The sequence below is a fragment of the Gymnogyps californianus genome, unplaced genomic scaffold, assembly GCF_018139145.2.
Source record: "Gymnogyps californianus isolate 813 unplaced genomic scaffold, ASM1813914v2 HiC_scaffold_40, whole genome shotgun sequence".
Classification (NCBI taxonomy): domain Eukaryota; kingdom Metazoa; phylum Chordata; class Aves; order Accipitriformes; family Cathartidae; genus Gymnogyps; species Gymnogyps californianus.
The window spans coordinates 298,598-311,020 of NW_026114290.1; the positions used below are offsets into that span (position 1 = coordinate 298,598).

General features: G+C 53.8%; 1 protein-coding gene across 1 annotated transcript; it reads right to left on the minus strand.

The window, feature by feature from the left end:
- Window positions 1-558: 558 nt before the first annotated feature.
- Window positions 559-4,492, minus strand: LOC127028704 (C-type lectin domain family 4 member G-like). The gene is made up of 9 exons (XM_050914403.1): window positions 4,393-4,492; window positions 3,999-4,094; window positions 3,718-3,816; window positions 3,484-3,534; window positions 3,286-3,375; window positions 2,771-2,884; window positions 2,507-2,658; window positions 1,608-1,717; window positions 559-926 (listed from the first exon to the last, which is right to left on the minus strand). The coding sequence occupies exons 1-9, from the start codon at window positions 4,490-4,492 to the stop codon at window positions 794-796; spliced, it is 945 nt and encodes a 314-aa protein (XP_050770360.1). The 3' UTR covers window positions 559-793.
- Between the last annotated feature and the right edge of the window lie 7,931 nt (window positions 4,493-12,423).

The window sequence follows — 12,423 nt, forward strand, 5'->3', positions numbered from 1 at the left end:
TTGGGGACGCCGGGTTTGTTGGGGGGGGGGGGGAGAAACGGTGACGCCGCGAGAGCTCTGCCGCCAGCGGGAATTTGAAGGCAGCTCCCGTGTGGGTTTGGGGTTTTTTGGGGTTTTTTTAGGGATTACAGATAAAACCGCCACGGTGGCACCTACGGGTGTTAAACACCGCGCCGGTGAAATCCCGAATCTTCCAGCGGAGCCGTTGCCCACACCGGGAGGGGAATCCGGCGGCACGGCATTTCAGCAAAACAGGCGTCGCGCTTCAGCACCCACGAGTTGGGGATTTGCATACGCGCCCCGAAAACACACTCATGCCTCATCTTCGCCGGTCTCTCTTCCCTTTTTTGGGGGTTTTTTTACCTAAGCCCTGGGAAAAAGGTGCGCACCGACCCTCCTCGGCACCGCATCGGCTCGACTTACGTGAGTTTTGGTTCAAATGGCAATCAAAGCGCTTTATTTATTTTATTCCCCCCCGCCCCGATTAACCGGCAAGCGATACGTCAAGCCTCGACGCAACAGGTAAACGGCTCGCAAAATATTAACAAACACCCCGAAAAAAATCTCTAAACCGTGACCCCCTCGAACCGTTTAACCCCTCCGCCACAGCTCTGTGCCCACTTCAGGCAGCGGCACCCCGCTTTTGGGAAGCGAGGCACCCATTTTTGGACGCCTCTTTCCCCCAGAGCCTCACGTTTTTACCCTGCGCTTGGTTTTGCCAGGTTTTTACTGTTTTTCTCCCCTTTTTTAAGCCCCGGAAAGGTGAGCGGGCAGGCCGGGGAGGGGGAAGCCACTAGCAGCTACGCTCGCAGATCCAGGCCTCGGCGTTGGAACAGGTAGCGTCGTTCCAGCGGCCGTTGGAATAGATGGTGGCACAGTCCTCGCCCTGGTGGCCCACGTTGTTGGGTTCACCGCTGTTCCAGAACCTGCGGGGAGGGGGACACACCGGTTTGGGTAGAAAGCTCTCCATTTGGGAATCTGTTGGGTTTGGGGAGGTTTGGTTGGTTTTTTTTTAAGTAGGAGGGAGTCAGGCAGAGAGCACACCGGCCCCGCAGCATCTCCCAAGGAGGGCAACAGCCCCCCCCAAAAAAACTTTCTCCCCCCGTTTAAAGCAGCAATGCAATTTCAGTGATTTTTTCCCATTTCCACACCTCCGCCCCGTTGAACGTGGGAAAACAGCTCCGCTTCGATCGCGGCGTTTTTCCCAAAATCCCAAAAATGAGGAGATCCGTTAGAAATAATCCCTTTGACTCAGGGTGCGGGGTCTTGGTCGGGAACCGACCGAACTTGGGGGGAAACCAAGCAGGCGCTGCGGCTCCTTGCGCGTTCCCACCTGGGTTTTCAACCCCGAAACCAAAGCGAATTTGGGGGGAAAAAGGCAAAATCTTGCCTGCAGCGGGGTAGCTCCTCTTACCTTTCCCTCCACCCGGCATTTTCAAGTGCCACAGCAGCACGAAACGTATTTCCGTGCTTTTTAAGCACTAAACCAGAGTGGATGGGTGCGCTAATGAGGGTGCGGCGCCTTTTTTTGAGCAGAAAAAGGGCCGAGAGAGAACAGAGCTGATTTTTTTGGGGCAGTTTACCCTCTGATGAGGCTAAAAACGTACGAGAGAGAGAGGGAACGGCCGTCCACCCACTGCCAGTTGCCTTCTTTGTGCATGTCGGTCAGGCCCAGCCAGAACACCCGATTCTCCATGATGCGATTCGCCAGAAATTTCTGCAAAGGGGGTGGGAAAAAAAAAAAAATGAAGCATCAGGAGGAGAAGCGGAAGGCGACGGCAAAGGGATTCAGCAGCGCCGAGGCCGGCGCCAGCAGTCGGTGACATCGGGGAACCGATTCCTTGCAGGGGACAAGCGTGACAAAAAAAATGCACCGTTTCCCATCGGAAATGGAAAAAAGTGCTGAAATTTCTAATATCTGGAGGAAGAAGCTTTTTTCAGACCCAACGTGCTTTTTAAAAGCCGGGTCGGTGAAAGCGCTCTCCTGAATGGGAGGCAGGGATCGTCTAAATTGGGGTAGAAATGCTAATTTATGCACAGTTTGGGTTATATTTCTGTAATTCATTCTATAACTTCTGGAATTTCTAAATAACTTCTGGAATTTCTAAATAACTTCTGGAATTTCTAGATGATCATGAGGAGGGATCACCGTGGAGCCATGGCGCATCCACCCCAAACTCAGGCGAGCACCTCTCGTACCCCGGGAGTCCCTTGGGATCACGCAGACCCCAGCGGGGCAGCCGCTCCCCCAGCTCCGGCTTTTCCCCAAAAAAAAAGTCCTTAAATCACGCCAGCCATTTTGGGGACAGATTCATGCAATTTGGCCAAATCGCTTCAGAACCAAGTGGGAACCTCAACCGGTTGCATTTTCCCCCCTCCGCAGGCAGTCTTGAGTCACCTGTGCTTAACCTCCAGCTTTCCATTTGTGGAATGGGAGTCTAAAATTCCTCTAAACTCATGAAATCCGTGTGTTTTTTTCGCTTTTTTACAGGATTTCTCAGCTTACGTTTTCCTGCTCGTCGTTGACGACGGCCAGATGGGCGTTGAAGTTGGCGCAGGAGTCTTTAGCAGCCAGCCAGGGTTTGGTGGTGGTGGAGAAGAAGTAGCAGGCTTTGGCGAACTGCTGCCAGCCGGCGGGACACCTCGTGCAGAGAATTTCTGAGGGAAAACGGGGGGAAAAAGAAAAAAGAGAAGAAAACAAAAAAATAGGAGAACGCGTGGGCGAACGCAGAGGGACGCCCGCGGGCTCAGCCCGACCGCTGCCCCTCACCTGAGAGGTTGCGCATCTCCTCCAGCACCGTGTCAAGGAGCGCCGACGCGCGGCTCTGCTCCTGCTTCACCTCCGCCAGCTGCCGCAGCACCGGCTCCGGCGCGTCCCTTTCCTCTGCCGGAGAGAGAATAAAAGGTAATTCAGGTACTGCAAAGATCTAAAAAAAAAAAAAAACCCAACCCTGTTTTTGTCTCCTTTTCCTTTCCATCCCAATTTACACCGTGGCTTTCGCCGTGTGTTTTCCTGGTGCGAGTTACCGTTCTCTAAAATTCAGGCAGTAAAACCTGAAAGCCCTTTCGTTAAACGAGCTTTTTGTTGTGTTTATCAACAGGCTGAGAAAGGCTTTTTTCCTTTAATATTATACTTCATGATATCTCAAACTCATTAAGATTGGCTTCGTGTGTTCCCGGTGCACATTTGAGGAATCTTTGGAGCATCTACCCAATACTGCGTGTTTTGGGAATCGAGGAGAAGGACTGAATTGAATGATTTGTCCATCAAAATCAGGCTCTCACCCAGGACGCGGAGGCGATCCGACAGCTCCTTCCCGCACTCCGCTTTGCACTGCGTCATCTTCCACCGCATGTTCTCCACTTCCTGCGACACTGGAAGGAGGAAAAAAAATCCGCTTTCGATCCCATCTCACCGCTGCCTGCAGATGGTATTCGGGATTCTGCCCATATTTCCCCAAAACTGCCTTTTCCTTGGCGTACCGTTCAGAAGTCGGCTGTGAATCGCCTTGAGCTCGCCAGAGAGCTGTTTATCTAAAAGGAAAACAAGAGGAGAAAGCTCAAAACAAGCCCCGACCATCTCTGTCCTGATGGAAAGCGGCTTCGGTTCGGTTTTTTGCTGGAAAAAGCACCCCAGGAAGAGCAAGGGGGAAAATCCGTGGAAGTATCGAGGGTGCAGCGGGTGCCAGGGAGCCATGTTGGGGTGAGATGTCGTACCGAGGGTGTGCTGGACCTCTGAGAGGTTGTGCCATGCCGTCGTGTGGCTGTTCTCGCTCCGCATCTGGGCTTGTTCCAAGGCCTCCCATGCCGCAGATACTGGGGGAGAGGAAGAAAGCGCTCGCTTTCGCTCCAGATCCGGCCCCGGAGAGCTCGCGGGCTGCAAAAGGGCCTTCAGTCCTAACTCAGAGCCACGTTTTGCTCCATCCGCTAGCGTTTTCCCCCAAATCGTGCCCGCCCCGCGCTTGACGATCGGAGCAAGGGGCACGCGGCGGACTCACCTCTCTGGAGATTCACGATGGTGAGAGCCATGAAGAGCACAAAGGCGAGGGCCAGAAGCACGTATAGCAGCACGACGGCTCTCTCCGGAGACGAGGCTGAGATGGACAGCATTGCTGGGGCTGAAATGGGGTGAGGCGGCCCCAAATAACTCTTCCCCAACAGATATTTTCTTAAAGAAGAGCACAAAGAGGAGAGATTCCCCCCAAAACAACCTCTCGAGTGGCTCCACCACCCTGTTCTCCACGCTCAAACCTCTTTTTCCCAGATTGCGACCCAAAGGAGGAACCAGCTGTCAAAATTTGGCTATAACTTCAGAGGAAGACCAGTTTAAAGAGCTGAAACCCTCCAGTTTCACGTCTCTCAATCCCCAAAGCCGCTCTCTCGCCCTGATACCTCCTTTAGGTGCTTTCCTCTGCTCTTGCTTCTCCAACTCCATCTCCTCGGCAAAATCCCATTTCTCGTAGATGCCGACGGCGCCTTCGCCTTGTGACATCTCTGATCCTTTTTCTTTTGATATCGCCCCGATTTATGCGGTGGGGAAGATGCGTCATCTCATCCTGGGGGGAAGGAAACGCTCGCATTTCGTAATTCTGATTTCCTAGGAAAGAAAAAAAAAAATCTGCGCTCTCCTTTGGAGCGGCTGATGCGGTTGGGCAGCCCCTCACCACGTGCCGCAGCCCCTTCCCTGTTGGTTTTTAGAAGAATTGGTTAAAAACCACACTCTGCTCTCCTCAAACAAGACCGACACCTGCCCGAGGAGGCGGTTTTTGGTGGCTTCATGCCCAAACGGCGACCAGCATTCTCCGAGGTGAGCACCTAAATTCAGCTTCTTTTGTTGTTGTTTGGTGGGAATTCTTTAGCGTTTTGTTCCGCGTTTTTGTGATAATTTCTTGCGTTTTTAATGCAAGAAACTTAGCGTTGTGAAAATCTTCTTTTTTGGGGGGCACCTTTTCCTTCATTCCTTCTCCAGAAAATTCTCTTAATTGCCTGAACACCCCCAGGGCTTTGAGCCAGGCGTCCCCTGGGCTGGCTATCGTGGAAAACGAAAGTTAGAACTTATGAGTAACTTCACCATTGACCGATTTCAGCTGAATTTCACCCCGAGAAGAGCAAACACAGCCGAAAGTTGAACATCCCTCACTGCGGTTCCCCTGCTCTCAGGGCAAGCAGCTTCCTCCTTTTGTCTGATTTCCCCTTTTTTGATCCCAAATTTAGGGGAAGTTGAGGCTGAACTTCTCCCTGGGGTGGCCACTCACGCCCTTGGGGCTCCGGCACTTTCCAAGAGGCAATGGAGTCAGTTTTAAGTCGAAACGCTGTGAATTTGGCCCATGCGCTCTCGCGGCAGTTCCCCCCTCTGCTGCCAGCATGCGGTTTGTCCTGGTGGCGTGGGAGAGGTTTAAAAAAAATCAAGGATGGCGCTTTTTAAGCTGAAAAAATTGAAAACTGAGATAAAAGTCAAGAGAGGACTGAAAACACCAGCTCCCACCCCTAAACCTCCCACGTCCTTATCTCTTTAACCTTTTTTAGGGTTATCTTTTTGTTTTTTAAATACTGAAGCTGCAGTGGTTGAAAATCCCTTTAAGCTCGTAAAAAAACACTTCTCAGCACTGCTAAAAATATCCCCAATGGCACCTCAGCACACTCAGGCCCTGGGGACACCCCCAGTGTCCCACACCCCCGTCCCTGGGGACAGCAAGACTCTCAGTGTCCCCATATCCCTGTCCCATGGGACACCCCACGCACCATTACTCTTGTCCTTGTGACATCCCCAATGCCCCCCAAACCCCTATCCCTGGGAAACTGGGGACTCCAGCATCCCTGCACCCCTGGGGACCCCCAGTGCCCCAAGACCTGAATCCCTGAGAAACATGGGACCCCTGTCACCCCCATTTCTGGGAAGCTGGGGTCCCTATTATCCCCATCCCTAGGGATCCCACAAGCCCCCAGCGTCCCCATCCCTGGATCCCTATGGGATGGGGGACCCTGGTCACCCTGACACCCCATCCCTGGGGAATTAAGGACCCCCATGCCCCCCATACCCAGGTCCCCATGGGAATGAAGGACCCCCCAAAATCCCCATACCCCCATCTTTGGGTAACCAGTGACCTCCAACACCCTTGTCTCTGGGGAACTGGGGGTGTCCATCCCTGGTCCCCTTATCCAGGCACACTCCATGAGGTACTGGAAACTAACTCCACCCTGAACCCCTCACCACAGGGCTACGATCAGCTACTCGACGTCCCATAGGTGGAGGTGCCTGCCTATCGTCCGCCGTCAGCCAATAAGAACCGCAAATCTCCCCAGGAAGGCGGGATCGGCCACCTGTGCCGGAGGGGTGAATGCCGCCTAGTCTCCACGTCCCCATAGGCTGTCTCACCTTCTCATGGGCTAGCGAGTGGTAGATTCTCCTGTCAATCAAATCCAAACCCTTCAGCTGACGAGGCGGGGCTTATTGTCCTCTCCTGTCAGCCAGGTGCCACTCCAGGCGAGATCTGGCAGCCGACTGGCCTCTCTGCCTATCCATCATCACCACCTGCGCCTGCCATTCGCCTCTCAGCAAGGCGGTGCCCACCCCCCCTCAGGGGGAAGCATCTCCTTGAATCTCATTGGAAGGAGGGCCTGCCCATCAACCACCGGTGAGCCAGCCCATTGGCTCACCTCGCAGCAGGCGCGGTTTGTAGCCGAGTCCCCCGCGGCGGCTCATTCCCGGGCGGGCCGCGGCGATTGGCGGTAGCGCCGCGGGGGGGCGGGCAGAGGCGCGAAGACGGCGCGTTGATTGGCTGCGGGGCGGGGCCGCCTGTCAGTCAGTGTCAGTCAGGGCGGCGGCGGCGGCGGCGGCGGCGGCGGAGGATCCCCCCCCCATGGCAGCGGCGGGGCCCGCGGCGGCCGCGGCTCCCGCTCGGCTCCAAGCGGCGGTGGCGGCGGGGGGGCGCCGCGGGCCCCCCCCTCGGAGGCAGCCGGCGGTCGCCATGGCAGCGCCTCGCAGGTAGGAGGGACTGGGAGGGGCGCCCCGCCCCCTCGGGGGGGGGGGGTGCCCTCCCTCCTTCAGGAATGGGGGGGCACCCCCCCCCCCCCCCGGCCCGAGGGGCTGTGGGGGTGATCGGGGGTAATCATCCCCCTAAGGTTAGGGGGGGGAATTGGGGGTGACTGCCCTCCCCGGGGTGCAGGGGTATTTGGGGGTGACCCCCTTTGGGGGGGGGGGGTATTGGGGATAAAGCCCCCCCTCCAGGCTATGAGGAGGGGGTGTCTATGGGGGTAATGCTGGGGGGGGTAATTTGGGGTAAATATTCACCCACCCCCCCAGTCTATGGGGGTGAGTAATTGGGGTTGCCCCCCCCCCAAGCTGGGGGGTAATTGGGAGTACCCCCATGCTTCTGGGGGTACCCCCCATATGGGGGGGGGGGCATGGGGATAACCTTCCCCCTGGCTATGGGGGTGGCTGGGGGTAACTCCCCCCCAGGACTATAGGGTAACTGGGGGATTCCCCCCCCCCCCCCCAGGCAAAGGTGGTAAATGGGGTTCCCCCCCACTTTTGGGGGTAATTGGGGGTTTACCCCCCCCCCCCGAGGAAACCACAGGGGTGCCCTCTACCATGCTGTGTGGGGTAATTTGGGGCTATATTGGGGGGGGGGGTGGTGGGGGTGCCCTCACCGTGCCATGGGGAGGCATTAGGGGTGCCCCCCCCACTATAGAGGGGGACACTGGGGGGGGGGGGTCTCCCCCTATTCCCATCCTTTATTGGGGCCCCCCACCACTGCAGCCTGCTGGGGGCTGCGCTCCTGTGTGCAAAGAGGGTGTTGTCCCTTGTTTCTTTTTCCCTTCAAATAATGAAGGTTTGGTTAAAAAACAAAAAAAAGGGGGGGGGTCCTGCAGCAGGCAGCTGGGCCCCCCCCCGTCACAACCGCGGTCCCCCAAATGTCATTTATTGGGGGGGGGGGGGGAGGCTTTTATCACACCCCGCCACCCAGCCAGTGCACACCCACCCTCTCCACCAGCATCCCTGTGCCCCCCATCCGTGGGGAAGGGATTTTGGGGGGGGGGGGTGTCCCTGAGTGCCCCCCAAAACACACACACACACCCCCCCGAAGCCGCCCAGAAGATGGAGCAATTGCGGCCGCAGCCCCCGGAGCCACGGCTTTGTACCCTCCCCGGCGCGCCTCTCCTTTTGGGTTCAAACCCAGGGATTTTAGCTACGCCGGGTTGACTCGGGTTTCCCATCAAATTACAGGCTTTTCCCCCAAATTCCTCCTCCCTTTTTGATTTTTCCCCTTTTTCTGCTGGTTTGCCATCAATCGGGGTTTCGCCGGCGGCGTTGCCGGTGGCGTTTAATCCCTGCTGCCACCAGCAGCCTGGATGGGGGGAAAAAAAAAAAACCACCCTATTTTGGTGAAAAATCCCAAAAGACACCAAATCCGCCCAGTTTTGGGCTCATTTCAACCAATTTAGGACTGCGAAAAACACAAAAATCACCACCCGAGTGGCATTTTGGGTAGTTTTTCCCCAAAAAGGCACGTTTGGAAATGCAATTTGGTGGCAGGCGCCGGGGGGAGGTGCAGTTTCCTCGCTCCGTTTTGGTGCTGAATTCAATTTTCACCCGGTTTTGGGTGGGTTTTGGTCAGTTTTAAAGCCGGTGGCATTTTGGGGGGATTTTAGCTTAAAATTTGTACCTGCTTCATCCCCGCTGGTGGCAAAACCCGCAATGTTTAAACCCATTTTTATCCATTTTCCTCCTCTTTCCGCCAACCGCGGATGTTGGTGAAGCTCAAGAACATCCCGCTGAAATATTTGTGGTTTAATCAATTTTTTTTTTTCTTTATCCGGCTCCTTTCGCATGTTAATAATTGGGGTTTCTGGCAAATTGGTGGATTTTTGGTAGTTTGTGTTCGCTGGAAAGTCGGCGTCGCTACCCGGTGCCTCCAAAAATTGCTGCTGAAACTGGGGGTGAATCCCTGCTTCGATGAACTTTTAAGAGGCGGCGAAAGCAGCACAGAAAAACCGCGGAAACAGCTCGGAGACGCGGCAAAAATGGTGCAAAAAAGGCGCAAAACGGCACTGAGAGACACAGAGAAAACGGCGTAGAAAATACTGTGAAAACGAGGTGGGAAAGGTGCAAAACGACACTGAGAGACGCTGCAAAAATGGGCGGAAAAGGCATAAAACGGCGCGGAAAAGGCATAAAACGGCGCGGAAAAGGCATAAAACGGCGCGGAAAAGGCATAAAACAGCACAGAAAAGGCATAAAAAAGGGCAGAAAAGGCAAAAAACACCGCAGAAATGGTACGAAGCTCCACGGAAAAGCTGCGAAAATGGGTCAAAAAAGCTACGAATTGGCAGATTTTAAGTGCAAGGGGGGAAATTGTAACGTTTTCCTCCCAAAACGCTCCGGCTCGAGGTCGGCGTCTTGACGTCTTGCTGAAATTGGGCTTTTTTTACAGCGTTTTGGATTGAGCGATGGTATTTTGGGGGAAAATGAGCAGATGTGACGGTGACGCGTGGGGACTTTGGGGACACGTGGGAACCTCGAGGACTCCGTGCCGTCCCGTTACACCCGGAAAGTTATTTTTTGTTAACCCACCATCGCAAACGGGCTGAAATCGGGATCGGCCAAGCCCTTTTTTGGGCCAGTTACCTAAAAACAGAAACTGGGCACCGTGGTAGCATTTCCAGGACTATTTCCACCATTTTTTCCCCCAGTTTTCTCAGCACCTTTGACAACCCCTTGGACATTGGGGGTTTTTTTCCTCCAAATTCAAGCGTTTTCAGCAAATTTTGATACCCATCACCCCGGAACGAGCTGTCGGCATGATGGGAACCCCTGAAGGACAGCATCCACCAGCTCCTTCCCTCCATGCTGGAAAACCAACAGGATTTCACCCAAAAAACCCCACTGAAAAATTTCAACTTGCCTTTTCTCCTCTTTTCCCATTTCCACCTGTTTTTTTTCTGGGTCTAATAAACAATATTACCATCTGCCTACCTCATTTTTGGGTTGAAATCATGCGTTGCGGCCATCCCATGCTCATCCACGCATGGGTGGTGCTTTTATTTCCCCCCCCGCATCGACGTTGGAAATGAACATTTTCCTAAAAAGCCATTTCAGGATGTTCTCGCAGCCCATTGAACCCTGACAGGTTGTGCTGCAGCCGCTGTTTGATCGGTAACTTATAATTTTGCAGCGAAGCCGCCGATGGCGCTCACTATTTTGTTCCGTTCAAACAGTATTTTGGGTGATATCAGCCAGCAAGGTCTTGCAGGGAAATATTAATTATAGAAAATAAATTAACGGCTCTCCTGGAGACGAAGGCGCTGCTGGACGAGCCCTGTCCCACGAATTAAATATAATCAAGGCGGGGTTTTTTTCCCCCCCTCGCTTTCTAAAAATTTCCTGCTTAATAAGCAAATCCCCATGCTCCCGTTAACGATTGACCCGATTCTCCTTGCTCGCCCTGAAGCCGCTCTGTTAAATTTTGCTGTTTTTGAAAAACTTAACCAAACAGTGAGGGATTTTTTTCCCCATTTGCGGTGTGGCTGCGCTTGCCCAGCGCCCCTTCGTTGCTCTGCTCTCTTCCGAGCTTGTTTTGCTCCGCCGCCCATTTTTCCCCCCAAAAAAGGCGTCGGAAACATGGCCTTTTGGTTAAAACCTCCCGATTTATAGCTTCATCTGCACAGAGAGCAAATTAAGCCCAAATCAGGTAAATCACACGTTCACAGCGCATCCTTCAGGCGCGGCTGCTTTTTATTTCTTTCCTCCGCTTTCTTCATCCCCTTTGGCCACAGCAACGACTGAGGGTTCATTTTACCGATCTTCAGCAGCATTTTTTCACCAAAAGGAGAGGTTTTTCAGCCCAAAAAAAGGCCGGAGCTGCCTTGAGGGATCCCAATCCCTGCTCACCCTCCGGCAAATCCCCGCCGGAGACGCCGCTTGAACGCCTCTTTTTGCAGCGCTCCTCAACCCACCATTTTCCACCTCATTTCTGCTGGTCCCCACAATCCCCAGCTGGGTCTCGTTCCTGCTCAGGGAGGCATTTTTCCATAAAACACCACCAAAATGGGCAAACTGGGTTCTGTCAACCCCTAAAGCAAATCCACAGCGAGGACAGCTTTCTGTAAATCCTCTCTTCCCACGTTGGCCCATTCCTTCCCAAAATGAGGGTACGTTGGGCTCAATTCCAGTTTTTAGGCTAATTTAATTCCACTAATTTAGGGCAAACACGGGACGAGGCGCTTAGACCTGGCTTGATGTGAAAACTGGGCTTAAATGTGGGGTTTTTTTAGGGAATTAAGTGAATATCTCAGTGGGCCGCAAACTGAGCGATGCTCGCATCCTGTTTTCTATCAAATTAGCTAAAACGGGGGCTTTTTTTAGTGATTTGAAGCGATGTGGTGAGGAGGAAAGGATGGGGGGGTTCATGTCCCGCTCACGCTGACGTTCGGCTTTCCAGGTGAGACCCCGAAATCCCCGCGGGCTCGGCGCGCTGCCGGCCCCCGCCGCCATGGCGTCGCCGGCCGTCAGCCCCGACTCGTCCTCCCACGAAGCCCTCTCCTCCGTCAACTCAGCCCCGGCGTGTTCACCCACCTCCGACTCCGAAAACCTCAGCCCCGACGAACTGGAGCTGCTGGCGAAGCTGGAGGAGCAAAATCGGTGAGTGCCGGCGGCTATCTGCCGCATTCGGCCTTTTTATCGTCCTTTTTTTTTTTTTCAAGTATTTCCCTTAAAATCAAAGGCGCTGGACAACGACGAGCCGTTTCCCCAAGCGTTGCTGCAGCCGGGGCAAAAACACTCCGGTTTATTATTTTCAAGGTTATATTTTTCTCTTTGAAAGCAGCAGGGTTTGCTCATTCGGGCAGGCAAAGAGGATTTCTGGAAGGAAGCGGCTGTTTGGAAATAATAAATAATAAACCCACCCGCTTCGGTGCTGGGTTTTAAACCTGCTCTCGATGGGAAACGAGCCCTGAGGCTCACTTTGCCGAAATACCGGGCAAAAAGCTCCGTCCCTGGCATTAAACCGGTGTTAAAATCGAGCCCTGAATTGCAAATTTCCTTGCGAAGCCATTTTTAAGCAAATTTACTCTTGGAAAAAAACCCATTGGAAATCTGGGGTTTAAGCAAATTCACTAAAGAAACCATCCCTGGGCGGCTGTCGGGCAAATAGCCATCCGGGGTGCTGTTTTGGGGTGGTTTGGGGGAATATCTCCTCTTTTGGGGTGGTTTTGGGGAATAGCTCCTTTTTTTGGAGTGGTTTTGGAGGAATCTCTCCTCCTTTGGGGCATTTTGGGTGAATCTCTCCTCCTTTGGGGCGGTTTTGGGGGAATATCTGCTTGTTTGGGGTGGTTTTGGAGGAATCTCTCCTCCTTTGGGGCATTTTGGGTGAATATCTCCTCCTTTGGGGCGGTTTTGGGGGAATATCTGCTTGTTTGGGGTGG

Excerpts from the sequence above, each read along its gene's own strand:
- LOC127028704 (XM_050914403.1), bottom strand. The coding sequence starts at position 4,492 with ATGTCACAAGGCGAAGGCGCCGTCGGCATCTACGAGAAATGGGATTTT. Across the intron at positions 4,095-4,392 it reads GAGGAAAGCACCTAAAGGAG|CCTCGTCTCCGGAGAGAGCC; the intron begins GTATCAGGGCGA and ends TGTCCATCTCAG. Across the intron at positions 3,535-3,717 it reads AGAGGTCCAGCACACCCTCG|ATAAACAGCTCTCTGGCGAG; the intron begins GTACGACATCTC and ends TTTTCCTTTTAG.